At 48.8% G+C, this 20722-nt stretch overlaps 1 protein-coding gene and 1 pseudogene across 1 annotated transcript; both read left to right on the forward strand.

The window, feature by feature from the left end:
* The first annotated feature begins 11250 nt into the window (after positions 1-11250).
* LOC119287640 (ubiquitin-conjugating enzyme E2 4-like) lies at positions 11251-14340 on the forward strand. The gene is made up of 6 exons (XM_037567219.1): positions 11251-11531; positions 11633-11712; positions 12051-12165; positions 12271-12323; positions 12466-12594; positions 13909-14340. The coding sequence occupies exons 1-6, from the start codon at positions 11488-11490 to the stop codon at positions 14043-14045; spliced, it is 558 nt and encodes a 185-aa protein (XP_037423116.1). The 5' UTR covers positions 11251-11487; the 3' UTR covers positions 14046-14340.
* A 277-nt stretch (positions 14341-14617) lies between these two features.
* LOC119287641 lies at positions 14618-16407 on the forward strand (annotated as a pseudogene).
* The last annotated feature ends 4315 nt before the right edge of the window (positions 16408-20722 follow it).

The following is a 20722-nucleotide window of genomic DNA, read 5'->3' on the forward strand; positions in this document are numbered from 1 at the left end:
CTTAATGGTTTCCTTAAGAAGAATTGTATATGATGCAGCCGGAAGGTTTTGTCGATCCTAAGAATGCTGACAAGGTGTGCAAGCTCCAACGCTCGATTTATGGGCTGGTGCAAGCATCTCGGAGTTGGAACATTCGTTTTGATGAGATGATCAAAGCGTTTGGTTTACGCAGACTTATGGAGAAGCCTGCATTTACAAGAAAGTGAGTGGGAGCTCTGTAGCATTTCTCATATTGTATGTAGATGACATACTGTTGATGGGAAATGATATAGAATTCTTGGAAAGCATAAAGGCCTACTTGAACAAGTGTTTTTCAATGAAGGACCTTGGAGAAGCTGCTTATATATTAGGCATCAAGATCTATAGAGATAGATCGAGACGCCTCATTGGTCTTTCACAGAGTATGTACCTTGACAAGATATTGAAGAAGTTCAAAATGGATCAGTCAAAGAAGGGGTTCTTGCCTATATTGCAAGGTACGAGATTGAGCATGGCTCAATGCCCGACCACGGCAGAAAATAGAGAAAAGATGAGTGTCGTCCCCTATGCCTCGGCCATAGGGTCTATCATGTATGCTATGCTGTGTACCAGACCTGATGTAAACCTTGCCGTAAGTTTGGTATGAAGGTACCAAAGTAATCCCGGCATGGAACACTGGACAGCGGTCAAGAATATCCTGAAGTACCTAAAAAGGACTAAGGATATGGTTCTCGTTTATGGAGGTGACGAAGAGCTCGTCATAAAGGGTTATGTTGATGCAAGCTTCGACACAGATCTGGATGACTCTAAGTCACAAACCGGATACGTGTATATTTTGAATGGTGGGGCAGTAAGCTGGTGCAGTTGCAAGCAGAGCGTTGTGGCAGGATCTACATGTGAAGCGGAGTACATGGCAGCCTCGGAGGCAGCACAAGAAGCAGTCTGGATGAAGGAGTTCATTACCGACCTAGGAGTCATACCCAATGCGTCGGGCCCGATGACTCTCTTCTGTGACAACACTGGAGCTATTGCCCTTGCCAAGGAGCCCAGGTTTCATAGGAAGACCATGCATATCAAGCGCCGCTTCAACTCCATTCGTGAAAGTGTTCAAAATGGAGACATAGAGATTTGTAAAGTACATACGGATCTGAATGTAGCAGATCCGTTGACTAAACCTCTCCCTAGAGCAAAACATCATCAACACCAGAACTGCATGGGTGTTCGATTCATCACAATGTAACTAGACTATTGACTCTAGTGCAAGTGGGAGACTGTTGGAAATATGCCCTAGAGGCAATAATAAAATGGTTATTATTATATTTCTTTGTTCATGATAATTGTCTATTATTCATGCTATAATTGTGTTATCCGGAAATCGTAATACATGTGTGAATACATAGACCACAACACGTCCCTAGAGAGCCTAATAGTTGACTAGCTCGTTGATCAAAAGATAGTCATGGTTTCCTGACTATGGACATTGGATGTCATTGATAACGGGATCACATCATTAGGAGAATGATGTGATGGACAAGACCCAATCCTAAGCATAGCTCAAAGATCGTGTAGTTCGTTTGTTGTAGCTTTTCCGAATGTCAAGTATCATTTCCTTAGACCATGAGATTGTGCAACTCCCGGATACCGTAGGAGTGCTTTGGGTGTGCCAAACGTCACAACGTAACTGGGTGACTATAAAGGTACACTACAGGTATCTCCGAAAGTGTCTATTGGGTTGGCACGAATCGAGACTGGGATTTGTCACTCCATATGACGGAGAGGTATCTCTGGGCCCACTCGATAATGCATCATCATAATGAGCTCAATGTGACCAAGTGGTTGATCACGGGATCATGCATTACGGCACGAGTAAAGTGACATGCCGGTAACGAGATTGAACGAGGTATTGGGATACCGACGATCGAGTCTCGAGCAAGTAACGTACCGATTGACAAAGGGAATTGTATACAGATTGATTGAATCCTCGACATCGTGGTTCATCCGATGAAATCATCGTGGAGCATGTGGGAGCCAACATGGGTACCCAGATCCCGCTGTTGGTTATTGACCGGAGAGACGTCTCGGTCATGTCTGCATGTCTCCCGAACCCGTAGGGTCTACACACTTAAGGTTCGGTGACGCTAGGGTTGTAGAGATATTAGTATGCAGTAACCCAAAAGTTGTTCGGAGTCCCGGATGAGATCCCGAACGTCACAAGGAGTTCCAGAATGGTCCGGAGGTAAAGATTTATATATAGGAAGTCCAGTTTCGGCCATCGGGAAGGTTTTGGGGGTCTCCGGTATTGTACCGGGACCACCGGAAGGGTCCCGGGGGTCCACCGGGTGGGGCCACCTATCCTGGAGGGCCCCATGGGCTGAAGTGGGAGGGTAAGCAGCCCTTGGTGGGCTGGTGCGCCCCCCCTTGGGCCTCCCCTGCGCCTAGGGTTGGGAAACCCTAGGGGTGGGGGCGCCCCCACTTGGCTTGGGGGGAAGCCACCCCTTGGCCGCCGTCACCTTGGAGATCCATCTCCTAGGGCCGGAGCTCCCCACCAAGGCCCCTATATAAAGAGGGGGAGGGAGGGCAGCCGCAACCCTTGGCTCTTGGCGCCTCCCTTTCCCTCCGTTACACCTCTCCTCCCCGCTTGCGCTTGGCGAAGCCCTGCCGGGATCCTGCTGCATTCACCACCACGCCGTCGTGCTGCTGGATCTTCATCAACCTCTCCTTTCCCCTTGTTGGATCAAGAAGGAGGAGACGTCTTCCCAACCGTATGTGTGTTGAACGCGGAGGTGATGTCCGTTCGGCACTTGGTCATCGGTGATTTGGATCACGACAAGTACGACTCCATCAACCCCGTTCTCTTGAACGCTTCCGCGCGCGATCTACAAGGGTATGTAGATGCACTCCTCTCTCCCTCGTTGCTAGATGACTCCATAGATTGATCTTGGTGCTGTGTAGAAAATTTTAAAATTCTGCTACGTTCCCCAACACACTCTCACCCTTCCATCATTGCTAGCCTCTTCGGTATCGTGCATTGCCCTTTCTCACAGTGAGAGTTGGTGCAAACTTCGTTGGTGCATCCAAACCCCGTGATATGATACGCTCTTTCACACATAAACCTCCTTATATCTTCCTCAAAATAGCCACCATACCTACCTATTATGGCATTTCCATAGCCATTCCGAGATATATTGCCATGCAACTTTCCACCATTCCGTTTATCATGACACATCCATCATTGTCATATTGCTTAGCATGATCATGTAGTTGACATAGTATTTGTGGCAAAGCCACCATTCATAATTCTTTCATACATGTCACTCTTGGTTCATTGCATATCCCGGTACACCGCCAGAGGCATTCATATAGAGTCATACTTTGTTCTAGTATCGAGTTGTAATCTTTGAGTTGTAAATAAATAGAAGTGTGATGATCATCATTAATAGAGCATTGTCCCAAAAAGGGAAAAGCCAAATAAAAAAAAGAAGGCCAAATAAAAAAAGAAAAAAAAAGGCCAAATTAAAAAATAAAAATAAAAGGGACAATGCTACTATCCTTTTTTCCACACTTGTGCTTCAAAGTAGCACCATGATCTTCATGATAGAGAGTCTCTTGTTTTGTCACTTTCATATACTAGTGGGAAATTTTTCATTATAGAACTTCGCTTGTATATTCCAACAACGGGCCTCCTCAAGTGCCCTAGGTCTTCGTGAGCAAGCAAGTTGGTGCACACCCACTTAGTTTCTTTTGTTGAGCTTTCATACATTTATAGCTCTAGTGCATCCGTTGCATGGCAATCCCTACTCCTTGCATTAACATCAATCGATGGGCATCTCCATAGCCCATTGATTAGCCTCGTTGATGTGAGACTTTCTCCTTTTTTGTCTTCTCCACATAACCCCCATCATCATATTCTATTCCACCCATAGTGCTATGTCCATGGCTCGCGCTCATGTATTGCGTGAAAGTTTATAGGTTTGAGATTACTAAAGTATGAAACAATTGCTTGGCTTGTCATCGGGGTTGTGCATGATGAGAGCATTCTTGTGTGATGAAAATGGAGCATGACTAAACTATATGATTTTGTAGGGATGAACTTTCTTTGGCCATGTTATTTTGAGAAGACATGATTGCTTAGTTAGTATGCTTGAAGTATTATTGTTTCTATGTCAATATTAAACTTTTGTCTTGAATCTTTCGGATATGAATATTCATACCACAATTAAGAAGAATTACATTGAAATTATGCCAAGTAGCATTCCACATCAAAAATTATATTTTTATCATTTACCTACTCGAGAACGAGCAGGAATTAAGCTTGGGGATGCTGATACGTCTCCAACGCATCTATAATTTTTTATTGTTCCATGCTATTATATTATCTGTTTTGGATGTTTATGGGCTTTATTATACACTTTTATATTATTTTTGGGATTAACCTATTAACCCAGAGCCCAGTGCCAGTTTCTGTTTTTTCCTTGTTTTAGAGTATCGCGGAAAAGGAAAATCAAATGGAGTCCAATTGACCTGAAACTTCACGGAATTTATTTTTAGAAGGAAAGCAACACGGGAGACTTGGAGTCCACGTAAGGGAAGCAACGAGGAAGCCATGAGGCAGGGGCGCGCCCTCCACCCTTGTGGGCCCCTCGTGGCTCCCCTGACGTACTTCTTCCTCCTATATATGCCTATATACCCTAAAACGATCGGGGAGCACAATAGATTGGGAGTTCCGCCGCCAGAAGCCTCCGTAGCCACCAAAAGCCAATCTAGACCCGTTCCGGCACCCTGCCGGAGGGGGAATCCCTCTCCGGTGGACATCTTCATCATCCCGATGCTCTCCATGACGAGGAGGGAGTAGTTCTCCCTCGGGGCTAAGGGTATGTACCAGTAGCTATGTGTTTGATCTCTCTCTCTCTCTCGTGTTCTTGAGGTGATACGATCTTGATGTATCGTGAGCTTTGCTATTATAGTTGGATCTTATGATGTTTTCTCCCCCCTCTACTCTCTTGTAATGGATTGAGTTTCCCCTTGGAAGTTATCTTATCGGATTGAGTCTTTAAAGATTTGATTTGAGAACACTTGATGTATGTCTTGCCGTGCGTATCTGTGGTGACAATGGGATATCACGTGATTCACTTGATGTATGTTTTAGTGATCAACTTGCGGGTTCCGCCCATGAACCTATGCATAGGGGTTGGCACACGTTTTCGTCGTGATTCCCCGGTAGGAACTTTGGGGCACTCTTTGAGGTTCTATGTGTTGGTTGAATAGATGAATCTGAGATTGTGTGATGCATATCATATAATCATACCCACGGATACTTGAGGTGACATTGGAGTATCTAGGTGACATTAGGGTTTTGGTTGATTTGTATCTTAAGGTGTTATTCTAGTACGAACTCTAGGGCTGTTTGTGACACTTATAGGAATAGCCCAACGGATTGATTGGAAAGAATAACTTTGAGGTGGTTTCGTACCCTACCATAATCTCTTCGTTTGTTCTCCGTGATGACACCTCAGGGTCGTCCGCTCCAGGAGGCGGGGAGGCGTTTTGCTCTCCATCATCTCCGGAAGAAGATCCCCCGAAGACGAACTCTGTTGAGAAGGGCTACGAGCCGGACTGCAAGATATATGTCTCGGTTATTGTCCTTGGAGATAAAGCAGGATATATTTACCAAAAGTACTCTTGATTCACTTACAGCTCGGTGGAGGGCTGGCCCCCTTGCGGGCACTGTGCAGTAAGGACGCCCTCCGGGGCAGGCCCTCCTGGCGAAGGTTTCTTCCCTCGTTTGGAAACCTTCATTTCCAAGTCTTCAGGGGCGGTCCTTTTCCTTCCTTGGGGAGAGGGGATTCTGGATTCTTCTCCCTGATTATCCTCCTTCGCAGAGACACTAATTCCCCCGGTTTGGATGAGTAATGCATGAGGCCCGCTTTTGGCTTCTTTATCCCTCCCTTTTATCTTCTCCTGATGGCACTTGATAAAGTGCGTGCTCAAGCATCCTGGCTAGTACAGGATCCGGTGAGCCTTCAGGAAGGAGGGCCGAACACCTGATCATCTTCGCCTTTTTTATCCAGTCCTGGCCAAGAGCATTTTTTTTTAGAATGATGTTATGACAAATGAAAAGACGACGTGTTCGGTCGCAGAATTACTTACATGGGTATCTGGACGATTGTAGTTTAGACCTGCATCCTCGGTGGTGTCCGGACACTTTATTCATGATCCGAAGAACAATCCATACATCCCTTCAAGCATCATGCCGAAGAATTGCTGAATAGTTCGCGGTTCTTCTGGGTTGAACTCCCACATACGGAGAGATCGACGTTGGCATGGCAGGACCCGACGAACTAGCATAACTTGCATTACCTTGACGAGACTAACATCCCTCTTGAGGAGATCTCGGATGTGACTTTGCAATGTCGGCACGTCATTAACTGGCCCCCAGTCCATCCCCTTGTTGACCCATGATGCCAGTTGTGGCGGGGGGGCCGAACGAAAGGAGGGGGCAGCTAGCCACTTAGTACTTCGGGGAGCTATGATGTAAAACCACCCCCGCTGCCATAAGTTGGACACCTCTGGGTGAAAGGATCGATATGGTTGACTAGAGGGGGGATGAATAGGCGACTACCAATTTTTACTTTTCTTTACCAAATTAAACTCTGCATCAAAGTAGGTTGTCTAGATGTGCAACTAGGTGAGCAACCTATATGATGCAATAACAACAAGCATACAAGCAAGCAAGGGAAGAAACACTAAAGATCTTGCACAAGTAAAGGTAAGAGATAACCAAGAGTGGATCCGGTGAAGACGAGGATGTGTTACCGAAGTTCCTTCCTTTTAAAGGGAAGTACGTCTCCGTTAGAGCGGTGTGGAGGCACAATGCTCCCCAAAAGGCCACTAGGGCCACCGTATTCTCCTCACGCCCTCACACAATGCGAGATGCCGTGATTCCACTATTGGTGCCCTTGAAGGCGGCGACCGAACCTTTACAAACAAGGTTGGGGCAATCTCCACAACTTAATCGGAGGCTCCCAACAAGACCACGAAGCTTCACCACAATGGACTATGGCTCCATGGTGACCTCAACCGTCTAGGGTGCTCAAACACCCAAGAGTAACAAGATCCGCTAGGGATGAGTGGGGGAATCGAAAATCTCTTGGTGGAAGTGTAGATCGGGGCCTTCTCAACCACTCCCGAGCAAATCAACAAGTTTGATTGGCTAAAGAGATAGATCGGGCAAAATGGAGCTTGGAGCATTTAATGGAGCTTGAGCAATAAATGGAGCTTGGGGGAGGAAGAGGTAGGTCAAAGAGAAGAAGGGGACTCCCTTTTATAGTGGGGGCAACAATCCAACCGTTGCCCCCCACCAACCAGCCCCGCACAGGGCAGTACTACCGCTGAGAGGGGGCGGTACTACCGCCAGGACAGCGGTACTGCCACGCCAGCCAGCGGCACTGCCACGTAGAGGAGACTAGTAAGGAAATGACCCAAACGCGGTACTACCGCGGTGGTAGGGGCGGTACTACCGCTCCTGGAACGGTACTACCGCCTCTACAACCGCAACTAGTGCCGCAAAACCTGACACGAGAAAAAGACCTCTTGAATCGAGGCAGTAGGAGCCAGACTGCCTGGCGGTACTACGGCAGCGGGGTCACGGGCGGTACTACCGCTGTGGAGCGGTACTGCCACTTGTGACCCTTCGGCCGTACTACCGCTGGCAGTGCGGTACTATCGTTGGGGCGCATAAGAGAGAGAGAGAGAGAATCTCTCAAAGATGCTGAGGACGAGGCGGAGGTGCCAGGCACCCCAGCGGTACTACTGCTGTGGAGCCACGGGCGGTACTACCGCTGTGGAGCGGTACTGCCGCTTGTGGCTCCTCAGCGGTACTACCGCTGGGTGCACGGTACTACCGCTTGGACCCAGACAGGACAAGGAAGAGAGAAGAGAACTCTACAATGGAATGGAAAAGCTCGGAGGGTGAGAAGCTGATGTGTACGTGATGATTCCACCCATGCAATACCCCAGCGGTCCCCCACTTGATAGTATTGTGCCCTCTACGCAACTAGTCCACCGAGAAAGAAATGAACGAGCTACACCGTCTTGAAATACACTCCGAGGGGAAGAAAGCGTCTCGTGCCAGGGGAGAATCTGTGAATTATTCAAAGCACAAGATTAGTCCACAAACATGTTGTCATCAATCACCAAAACTACCTTGAGAGAGATATGCCGTAACACCGGGAAGGAACCCTTTGGCCATGGAGCATCGGCGCCTTTGCTTATTATGGCACCTCCACATTCTGCATGTCGCCCATCGATCATCTTCGGCTTCACATTGAAGGTCTTGAGCCATAAGCCGAAGTGTGGGGTGATGCGGAGGAAGGCCTCACACACGACGATAAACGACGAGATGTGAAGGATGGAATCTGGGGCTAGATTGTGGAAATCGAGCTCGTAATAGAACATAAGCCCTCTAACAAAGGGATCAAGACTAAAGCCTAGCCCTCGGAGGAAGTGGGAAACAAATACGACACTCTCGTTGGGTTCGGGAGTGGGGATGACCTGCCCTTGAGCGGGCAGCCTGTGCGAGATTTCGGCGGTCAGATACCTGGCTTCTCTTAGTTTCTTGATGTCCTCCTCTGTGACAGAAGAGGCCATCCACCGGCCTTGAAGGTTGGATCCGGACATGGTTGAAGGTCCGAAGCGCTTAACCTGAGCCTTGGGTGTTGGAACTCGAGGTGAGGGAAGGGAAGGATTGAGCGCGAGAAGAAAAGGATAGGCCTTGGCCCCTTTATAAAGAGGGCGAATATCAGGCGTCCTCCGCGTGACCGTTTGGAACTTGCCTAAAATTGAGGAGTCATACTAACAAGCACGATTGGGTTACCCACACCCGTATTGATGAGAATCCCATGATAAGGGGAACACGATCTCTGCTTCGACAAGACGTGCCAATAAAACCGCCTCGCAACACGTGCAGTGGCTGGTTGAGAAAAATGGTTCGAATAATGACCGGGCCATGGCGTGATGTCACGTTATGAACAATTGTCAGCAGATTAGATTTGTGGAAATATTATACTCTCTACGGTGGTATGTGGAATTTGTTTTGCAGAGCCGGACACGATCCTTGTGTTCAAAATCTTCCATGGAGTATTTGGAGAAGGAACCCGCCATGCAATGTCGAAGACAATCTGCGCGCAGGACTCATCATCATTGAAGCCTGGTTCAGGGGCTACTGAGGGAGTCCTGGATTGGGGGGGGGGGGTCCTCGGACAGCCGGACTATATATTTTGGCCGGACTGTTGGACTATGAAGATACAAGATTGAAGACTTCGTCTCGCGTCCGAGTGAGACTCTCCTTTGCGTGGAAGGAAAGCTTGGCAATTCGGATATATAGATATCCTCCTTTGTAACCGACTCCGTGTAACCTTAGCCCCCTCCGGTGTCAATATAAACCGGAGGGTTTAGTCCGTAGGACAACGTCAATCAGAATCATATGCTAGCTTCTAGGGTTTAGCCTCTACGATCTCGTGGTAGATCAACTCTTATAATACTTATATCATCAAGATCAATCAAGCAGGAAGTAGGGTATTACCTCCATATAGAGGGCCCGAACCTGGGTAAACATTGTGTCCCCCGCCTTCTGTTACCATCAGCCTTAGACGCACAGTTCAGGACCCCCTACCCGAGATCCGTCGGTTTTGACACCGACAGAGGGGGCGACTCCCCCGCATGGCGCGCCCCTGCTGGCCGCCGACCTCCTCCTTCCCCCCTTTATATACGGGGGCGGGGGGCACCCCAAAGGACACCAAGAAATCTCTTAGCCGTGTGTGGTGCCCCCCTCCACAGTTTACTCCTCCGGTCATAGCATCGTAGTGCTTAGGCGAAGCCCTGCGCGGATCACATCACCATCACCGTCACCACGCCGTCGTGCTGTCGAAACTCTCTCTCGACCCTCTACTGGATCAAGAGCTCGAGGGACGTCATCGAGCTGAACGTGTGTTGAACACGGAGGTGCCGTACGTTCGGTACTTGGATCGGTTGGATTGTGAACACGTTCGACTACATCAACCGCGTTAACATAATGCTGCCGCTTTCGGTCTACGAGGGTACGTGGACACACTCTCTCCGTCTCGTTGCATCTCCTAGATAGATCTTGCGTGATCGTAATTTTTTTTTTAAAATTGCATGCTACGTTCCCCAACAGTCGTGACCGCGCCCTATCAGATCTGCGCCTCCCCTCCCAACCGACCGTTGACCTTGTGTGCGCGCCATGCGTGCCAGCCACCCTCACGCATCGCGCACAACAACCCGCCGGATCCGGTCCGACCCATGGCAGCAGGCTCCGAAGCTGCGACTACCTGCCTCCGGCGCGCTCCTTGCCTGCTCGCACGCCACAGCCGCGTCAACGTCGTGGCCACCTTCCTACACGCGCGCCGGTAGCAGTGAAGCGTTCGCATCAACCCCTCGAGATGGCGGCGTGGATCAACCACGGCAACCAAGACGTGACACTTCTTTTTTTTTTTTTTGAACTTAGACGTGACACTTCTTGGGAAGCGTTGTTTGTTTGGTAGGGCCAACCCCACGGGATCTTGCCGACAGAGTTTTGTTTTTCCACACCAAAAAATGCGCCAAACAGCAGTAGGATATTGCAACCTCGCGGAAGCACGCGAAAATCGGACGGATCCACGAAAAACTCGGCACCGTCGGCCGTCCGTTTCGCTGCCATATAAACGTAGGCCGTACTCCACTCAGACCTTCTTTTTCTCTTCGTTCTGCGCAAACCGAATTCGGCGAGAGGATTTTCCAACCAATTCGTCACAACAAAATCGTACTACTACTACTTAAAACAGAAACGTGAATGAACTTTGTACTCCCTCCGGTCCTTTTTACTCTGCACATTGGTTTTGCCGAAAGTCAAACTTTGCTAAGTTTGATCAAATTTATATTAAAAATTATTAGCATCTATAATATTAATAAATATAATATGAAAATATGTTCCAAGATGAATCTAATGATATTGGTGTTGTTATGTGAATGTCTATAATTTTTTATATAAACTTGGTCAAAGTTGGATGAGATTGACTTCAAACAAACCTAATATGGAGAGTAAAAAGGACCGGAGGGAGTATAAGTAAATATAGGTAACTCACCCAGATTAAATAAATAAATTAAACCAAAAGCGATTATTAATAATTTACAAAATACTGTAACTAATCGTCTTTCCCCATTACCACCAGACGAGGCGAGAGCAGTTCCCTCTGCGTCTGCGTCCATCCATCATCCGTCGTCTTCTTCCCCCCTCCCATCCCATCCCATCCCATCCCATCCCCGCTCGGCGGCCCTGTCCCTTTCCCCTCTGCTTTCCTCATCCCCTCTGCCCCGCCTTTCCCATCGCAGACGCAGGCGCAGGCGCAGGCGACTCGATCCTCTCCCTCCCTCCCTCCCTCCCTCCCTCGTCCTATCCCCAATAGGGCAAACCGCGTTCTTGATTGTCGGGCCGGGCCGTCCCGCCGGGCACGGATGTCGTCTCCGAGCAAGCGCCGGGAGATGGACCTCATGAAGCTGTGAGCACGCGCAATGGAGCCCCGCACATAGATTTCTTGTGGGTGTACGGGGATTTTCACGGCGGATTCCCTGATCTGTGTTTCCGGTGCTTTCTTTGCAGGATGATGAGCGACTACAAGGTCGAGACGGTGAACGACGGGATGCAGGAGTTCCTCGTCGAATTCCGCGGGCCCGAAGAGAGTACGTGCCCGCGCTTCTTCTTCTTCTTAGAACCGATTTGATGATTCGCTTCTTCTCGCCTATAGTAGCCTCTGGTTTCTGAATCTAGATATAGATATATACTACTAGCACAAGTTTCGAGATTTCCTTCTAAAGCTCATTCTACCGATTTAGCTCAAGAGCAACGCCGAATATATAGATCTCAATGTTTTAACGTCGCTGGCAGCTTCCCTTGCATGTTGACGCCTTTAGCTCTTGTTAAGCTTCAGTGATTATGTTTCCATACCAGCCCAGCAATATAAGATGAGTTGCTACAATGGTTGACTGCTGCTCTCAGTGATGGATTTTAATATTAACAGGTCTCTACCAAGGAGGTGTATGGAAGGTTCGAGTAGAACTGCCCGATGCGTATCCTTACAGGTCTCCGTCGATTGGTTTCGTTAATAAGATATATCACCCGAATGTCGATGAACTGTGAGTGTTCTCTCGAATTCAGTATTCATGCTCAGTCGATCCGAAACTACGATGCTATAACTTTCTAGTATTTCCTAACCACTTGTGGATGAATGCAAATTGTAGGTCTGGTTCCGTCTGCTTGGATGTCATTAACCAGACATGGAGCCCAATGTTTGGTAAATTCTAATCTCTCTATTTCATTGTTCTTTAGACGAACATGCTAATTAGCTTCCTTACATTCTCTGTATAAACGCAGAGCTCTACGGTTGTTGTTATGACAATCTTCTAACCTTGCAACTGTATAATACTTTTTTACAGATCTTGTCAATGTGTTTGAAGTCTTCCTTCCGCAACTTTTGTTATATCCAAATCCCTCTGATCCATTGAATGGAGAAGCTGCTGCACTCTTGATGCGTGATCGCCCTGCTTATGAGCAAAAAGTGAAAGGTGATTATATTTATTTAACACACATCTCTCTAGTAAAACTTTTATCCATTGGATTATCTTTACGCTCCTTCCAAACTAGTGTAAAGAGGGAATTCATCTCTTTCATAGACATGGTGGCCTCGCACCCTGACTTGTCTTTTTAACTTACAATGCCGAGTTCATCTAGACAATAAACAATCGTAATTCATAACTAATAAATGCGTGTGTTGCACTCGGACTTGTTGTATGGACGTGGCGGCTTCTTTGTACATAAAGCGGCGTGAAAGCCTGTATTTAGTAACTAATAAATGCATGTCAGAGACCTCTTTTGGATAGGTTTTAGCTAAGAAGCCTCCAAAGAATGTTGGTTTGTTGCAGTTGTTCTTTTGGGCGTTCAGTTATATGTTCTATATAGCAATCTAAATTTACCTGATAGGTTACATAGTTATGTATGTAATCTGAGTAGGCTTCAGACCCATAAGCGCATAGCGTAAGTTTTAACCTGTTGCTTGCTGCCTGGTTACCATAGATTGGCTGCAGTAGCCAGTAGGTTAAATTTATGTGGTACAAGGAGATGCTTGCGTAGTTATAACTTGTGTATGGTTTTATCTCATCTAGAAATCAAAATACAAGTTCGTTTATGGGAAATTGCTGCATAAAATTTGACCTGGCTGCTCATTTACCTGCGCCCAAGTCTAATATCCCAACTTGTATGCATATTGTTTGTGCATGTAAGGTGATGCATATCAGCATCAAATTTGCACAACATCAAGTAATTAGACTATTATTGATGAGAGGGGGTGTTTGGTCAGCATGGGATGGGTTGGTACAATTTTTTCGAGCAACTGGCAGGAGCTCTGCCTATTAGTTAAGTTGAAAAGGAGACGGTCTGTACAAGCACCTGTGGCATGTTTGCTAGAAAACATGCCAAAACCCAAATAACCAAGAAACAATACTGGTTTTATCCTGGATGTGGGATCATGAGGTAATGCGATAAGTAATTGTAATCATGGAAGACCTCCAGAGGAAGTGAGAAACATGTTGTAGTTGTATCGTGCTAGAGACCTGGCAGTGTGTCCAAATCTTCTGATGCAGCTTGTGTTTGCTGAGGCAGCTTGTGCTTCTAGGATGAGATGGAGACGCTTTGCTTTATTCGAATATATGGTTCTTAGTCATTAGTCATGTAGCTAAATCAAACTTAAGAAGACTATATCTGATATATTGAGCGCAGAACTCATCAGGAGATACTATTTTCGTAACCATATGCATGTTTGTTGGATCATGCTCTCTTCCGTGGTACTTGTAAGCTGACTTCTATTGCTACTGGTTCTGCAGAATTCTGCGAGAAATATGCCAAGCCAGAGGATGCGGGTATAACCCCAGAAGATAATTCGAGCGACGAAGAGCTGAGCGAAGAAGACGACGATGACTCCGGTGACGATGAGCCCATACTGGGCCATGCAGACCCATAGTCAGTTCAGGACCTGTTTCTCCGGCGCAATTTGCACACAATGTTTTGTTGCAGCAACTGCAATTAAACAGCCTGTAGTTCGTCCAAGCCCAAGTCTGAATGCCATGTAAATAAGTGCACTGTCAGTGTTTTCAAATGTTACCTCCAGCCTCAGTTTAATATGCAGCAGCACTTAAATTTACCTTCTGAGATGGATGTGCGTCATCGATCGAAAACAAGTTGTTTGTTAAAGGTCACAGTTGAAAAGCGAGAATTCTCGTCGATTTCCTACGGGATCGAGCTGTTTTCTGGTGAAATTCCTGCGCTCCAAACTGTTCCTAGCTGAATGAACACTATAAGTTGGTGCAAATAAATATGTGGTTCTCTCTTCAGTTTGGGGGTTCAGTAGTTAGTTTGTACTCCATCTGTTTCAAAATATTTGAAGTTCTAGATTTGTCCTAATTCTACAGAAAAATGTACAGACATGTACAACATCAAATAAGTCTTCTTACATTTATACTATAAAAATATCTGCTCATGCTATATATGGTTGGTTGATGTTGATACGGTATAATTTTCTATAAACTCTGTTGAACTTCAAATGTTTGAGTTAGAACAAACGTAGAAATTCAAATATTTTGAAACGGATGGAGTACATGTATGTAAAATGTTGAATTTCTACGCCTCCAAAGAGGAAATGCTGTATTTGGGGGGTGGTTTCAGTAGGAACAAGTCATTCGTGTAGCGGTTGGTTCGTTGGCCGGTTAGCCACACGCTGGTCGTTTGGAGACTGACGGAAACCGTCTCATCACGGGCGTCTTTGACGCGCGCCGGCGAGAATGGCGCGGCAGGGCAGACTCGTCCTCGTCGCCGCCGCGGCCGCCCTGCTCCTCCTGCTGTGCGGCGGGACGGCGCTGGGGGCGAAGCGGGCGGCGATCCCGGACGACCTCCGCGACGTGGTGGACGACGAGGAGGACGAGGAGTGGCGGCACTGGGGCGCCGGCTCCGGGGCGCGGGACGTCCCCGACCGGCCGCCGCCGGACCTGTCGCGGATGGACCCCGCCGCGCTCCGGGCCGAGATCCTCCGCGGCCACGGCGGGCCGTCGCTGGGCTTCGTGAAGCTCCGGCCCGGCGTCCGGCGGACCCGGGAGGAGGTGGCGGGGATCGCGACGCGGTGGAGCAACGTGCTGCGGACCGTGGCCGTGGCGGCGAAATTCGTGGCCGTGGACTTCGGCACGCTCATGTTCACCATGGAGAGAGGGCGCGACATGCGCGAGGTAAGGGGATCACTCATTTGCTCTGCATTTTTCTTCAGTTATTACGACTCGGGCAGTCAGGCTTCATTTCTTCCCGGCCTGACACTACATAATTTGAAGATCTTCATAGTTCATATGCGTGGATTAATCAGCCAGTACTACGAACAGCAGTTTGTGTGCACATTCCTGATGTTATTAGGCATGAAACGAAAATCAATCCCGTAACCGAAAAACGAACAATTCTAGTGTATCGGTACAATCACCATCTGAGATGCTAATTCCTAAGGTTACTTACATTTTTGTTCAGAGCACGCACGGCATCTGATGTTCAGACCTTAAAGTAATTACTGTGAAACATTTCCCTTTTAGATAGATCATCCCCGGATCCATTGTCAGAATGAAACCAGAGTACAGTACAAAGTCTAGCTAAATTAATTACTGTGAAACATCATCGATGTGTTTCCTTTCCTGCTCTTACCGGCGTCCTATCAATTCCGTGTGTGTGTGTGTGTGTGTGTGTGTGTTCTTGTAGCTGAAGGAGTTCATTCTGGGGCAGCCGGAGGCCCGGAGACCCGCCCCTGGACCAAGTTATCGAGATGCTACGGAAACAGACCAAGAATGAAGATTCTTAACACGCTTGCAATGTGTGTGTGTGTGTTCTTGTAAGAATGAAGATTGAATTTTTCTTTCTTTCTCCTGCGTCGTCTTTTGCAGTCTTAGATTCAGTGAGTAAGCTAGCTAGCGGTCAATAAGTAAGTAAGCGCCGCCCGGTGGGCCGGAAGCTGCTACAGGTCAAACTCCTCTCCAAGATTGCAAGCGTTTCGACCGCTCTGTGCTCTGTGGAAGGGCACGAGTGGTTCTGCTGTGTCTGTTGGTTCATCGGCCCCGTCGGCTTCGGCAGACACGGCACGGCAAGAGCGTCGGGTGCGCTTGGTCCGCCGTTTCTCCATGGATGTACGTGCGTGGCTCTTTTCGAAGCATAGCTGCTTTGTTTCTGCACACGCCAAATCGAGAATCAGTTCATCAGTCCTTGAACCAAACGAGGGAACAAGGATGTTTCGTGCTGCTTAAAAAAAAAAACTCTGAGTAGTTTCGTGCTGCTGGCTTAAAAAAAAACAAGTATACGCGGCGAACACGCTGGCTTGCACAATATGGATGTTTCGTGCTGCTGGAATGTTGGTTCAACTTACAAGTATGGCTCTTTGATTGATCGCTCCAAATGACAAGCAAGCGGTGGCGTCAAGGTGCACAATGAGTAGTTTTTTCTCTCTCTTTCTTTTCAAGGCACTCTTGCTAAGCTTTATTTATATCACCACAATGTTTACAGGTAAGAAAGAAATTTCTCGCACTGTCTAACCAAACATGGTGACCAAACCCAAGCGTTAATGCATGCTTTTTTTTACAGGAAGACAAACTTTATTAATCATATGACCGTTACATCATTCGCTAATAGTTTAACAATGAACTCCGGCGGGGCATCAACCCAAAAAGATAAATGGGCTGGATTTGAAGAAACCCTCCGGAAGACATATTTTGTGTCCGGTGTCAACAACTGAGGTAGAATAGGCCCATGCACAACGCCGGGTGCTTAGCCAGATGCCGTAGAAATAAACCTGTTTTCTTTTACTCATGTTGGATTGCACCGGCGCTTAGGAACGGAGGCAGAAGCAAATGTTTACTTCCTGTGCCAGCCAGTGCTTAGAAAATAAATGCTCCCTTAAAGCCTTATTGACGGGGAAAAAGGGGCCAAACGCCTCTTTCTGAGCAATCGAAGCACCTGTGCCTAGCACCTCTGCATTGCAAGACGATGTGCAACGGTGCACTCTTTTCTCAAGCACCTGTATGTAAGCATCCATCATTGTACAAGGCCTTAGAGCATCTACACTCGGGCCTTTCATACCCGTCTCGAACGTCCGGGCAATCCGTCCGGTCATTGACCGGTCAAAAAAAAAATCAACCCAATCAGACCTTTAAAACCGCAGACAAACGTCCGGGCTGACCGACACCCGTCATATCCAGTCCAAATATAGGGCGGATATGGGATGACCCCGGCACGTCCGCCTGACAGGCCCGACCCACCATCGATCCCATAAAATAACCCAATCCGGCCGACGAGCTCAAACCCTAGCTCACTCTCCCCCTCTCTCTCGCTCCGTCCATTCCTCTCCCTCTCTGATTCCGCCCCCATCCACTACGATGAGCAGCTCCGACAGCGATTCCGGCTCGGAGCTCGACTACGAGGAGGAGATGGCCCTCCGCATTGCGCTGGGGCGGTCCAAGGTGAAGATCGGCGGCGGCTCCGGATCAGGAGCGTCGTGGACGCCGGAGCTGCACCCTCCTGGCCCGCGCGCAGCGATGCAATGACAGAATAGTCTGCATCGGCTCCGCGCCGTCTTCTTCCCCCGCCGGCCACTCCTTCTCACGGCCAACGTTGGGTGCTTGTGCCCGCGTCGCCGGCACGCACGCGCACTCCGGTCTCCGAAGTCAGAGGCGCGCATCGCGCGCCGCGAGAGGTAGCATGCACGGGAGAGGGACGCGGCGGAGCAGTCCGTGCGCCACCGCCGCGGGACGGAGGCGGCCCCCGACAAGGACGCACGTCTTCTCACATGAATCTACCGCCGCTCCCTCACGACGGTAGAGACAGACACTCCCCGCCTCCGACAGAAGAACGCAAAGGCGCTCCGGCTTGCTATTGAGCAATCGGAGCGCGAGGCGAAGGAGGCAACGATGAAGAAGGCTCGAGTCGCCAGGTTGAAGGGGGGGAGACAGGATGGTTCGTCGGATGAAGGGACTCATCGTCCTCTCCGACTCCAAATCCAACGACGGCAACAGCTGCACCTCCTCATTGGACGACCAAGACCCTCCACCAGCTGCAGACACCTACAACTGCAGCGGCGACCGGAAGGGCAAAGGCCCGGCGAGGAAGTGGTGATTCATCCCCCTCCTCAATGTTTATATCGTTTGTAGTTGTACAAGTTTAAGAACTTGTCCGACGATGAACTAAGATTTTTTGCATGTGGCGAAGTTTGTTAATGTCCGTTTGCAGTCGATTTTGTGTTTTTTTGTAGTTGGTTTTTGTTGTCCATCGTTTGATCATGTAGGGAAGATCAACGTTTGCATGTGTAGTATAGATATAAGGCGTCGGATATGAGATACGCAGATGCAAAGTGCTAAATACGAGGCGTGCCCGACTGTTTGAGAGGCCAGATTTGGCCATCACAACTATAGATGCTCCTACGTGGATACGATAATACAAGGACAGGTCCCCGTATCGAGATCTAGCAACTGCCACCTTGTGAACGAAGAAGTGGGCAGGGCAGGTGAGGAGGTCGTTTTCGCGAGAGCAGCAGTGGCACGCGCTGCGGTCTGCACATGATAAGGCTGGCCATAGTGGGGTAACATAAATAGTATTATGTATTTCGGACTCACAATAATATTTATGTGGCAGGCAATTAAAGAAGAGAGATAGTTATAGTAATATAGATAAATACCGTAACATAATAAATATGATGCTACTATGTGTCATGCATGATAATAAATGAGACTAATCTATCGTGCTATGCACTATGACTAGTCTAAGACACGCACAGAGGAGGGGAGAGGGACGAGCGATCTAGCGGCGGCGCTCGCTCCGGTGGAACGTGGGGCGCCAGCAACTTTGGTGGAGGCCTCACATCTGCGCCTGTGTGACACTATTGGCAGATCCGGCGGCGACGCTCGCGCTCGCTCCGGTGGAACTGGGGAAGCCAACAACTTTGGGTGTGGAGGCTTCACATCTGGGCCCGCCTCACATGATTGACACACGCCGGCAACCTGGGAACGAACCTCGCCGGGCAGCCAGCTCACAGCGCGGCTAATCCCGCTAGCTGCTTGGTCTAAGAAGATCGGTGGAAGCACGTGAATGAGAAAAAGAGATGGAGCGAGAGAAAGGAGATGGACGCAGATGCTTCTCGGTGGACACACGTTGATGGCCTGATGGGTGTTACGTGCCGGTCAGTAGGCCCCAAGCCCCCAACCCTGTTTTGTCCCGGTTATAGTATTTCTTTTTCTAATTTTTGCGAGGGGATTATAGTATTTCTTGCGCTTGGGCCAACATTTAATCTTCTAAATCAAACAAACCTTCCATTAAAAAACTACATGATCAAAATCATTAGAATCCAAATCTTTTGATAATTTGATAAAATATTTTAAATGAATTATTAAACTCTCGAAGAGTATGTAAGGGCATCTTCAACACCGAGCCTCGAAACGACCACAACCGTCCAGACCTCATGGTCCAGACGTGTTTTGCCATTCAATGCGGGTCTATATCGGTCTGTCGACCGGCCCAGACTTATTTTCTCCCGCAATACGAAAACAAATTGAAGACTTTGCGGACATCCAAACCGCTGTCACGCTTGATTCTATCTGCCATGGCCCACCCAAAAAACCCTCCTTTGCCCATGTCCCTCCTATCCGAAGTGGCCAGCGCCGCTCCAAAGCATCGATCTTGCATTCATGCCGGCTTAGAGCGATGTGTCATCTCAATGGCCCTTTGGCATTGAAGCGACGCCGGACGAGAATGCAGCCCACGCCGTTTCCCGGTGCACACTGTAATTCCACGTTCAAATGATAACTCATCATTCCGCCTCCCTACATTAAACATGCGCGGTTGCCGAAGAACCTACTCCGGCGCCACAGGTCTGTTCGTCTACTGCCCGCCATTAGCCACCTCTTCGCTTGCCCTGTCATTCGCCGACTATTTAAACTCCAACCCCAGTCATAGACGCATCCATCCTCTTCCTCACCGCACCACGACCGTCATGGCCTCCTTGAGCTCCAAAGCCATCTGGGACAACCTCTCGTTCGACCAAAAGACTGAGATGCCGCCATTGCTGCCGGTTTGCAGGCCGCCAGGCAGACGGTGGCCGGCGCTGCGGACATCCCAATGGAAGATGTGACCAATGACGGGCGACGCCACCCTCCTCGTCAGTCCATGCCGGCATGCCCGTGCAGGAGGCCTTGTTCCGACAGGCTCAAGCCGACCAGGAGTACAACCTCCACCTCCTCAATGAGCTCTGGTGCGTGATGGAGCAACTTGCCACCGGCACGGAGCACCAGACATGGACCAGGCGGAGGAGAAGGCGCTGGTCGACTCCTATCGCACGGCCTACAAAATCCGTCGCGGCCGTTGGCGGTACCGCCAACGTCAGTCGGAGATAGAAGTGGTCTTCAAGGAGATCAGTGAGGCGGGCGACGAAGTCTATGGAAAGAGCGAGGACGAGGAAGACGTTGCTAGCCCCGCCACGCCCGCGCCTCACCGCCACGACCACAAAGCCGGCACGTCCAAGGGCGCTAGCGACAGCGAGAAAAAGTATATCATGGGAGTTCACCTGTGCTCGGACACCAAGAAGGTCACTGCCCTTTAGCTCCCGCTAAGCCAAGCTTGACGGGCTCAAAATCG

The sequence above is a fragment of the Triticum dicoccoides genome, chromosome 4A (genome assembly GCF_002162155.2).
Source record: "Triticum dicoccoides isolate Atlit2015 ecotype Zavitan chromosome 4A, WEW_v2.0, whole genome shotgun sequence".
NCBI classification, from domain to species: domain Eukaryota; kingdom Viridiplantae; phylum Streptophyta; class Magnoliopsida; order Poales; family Poaceae; genus Triticum; species Triticum dicoccoides.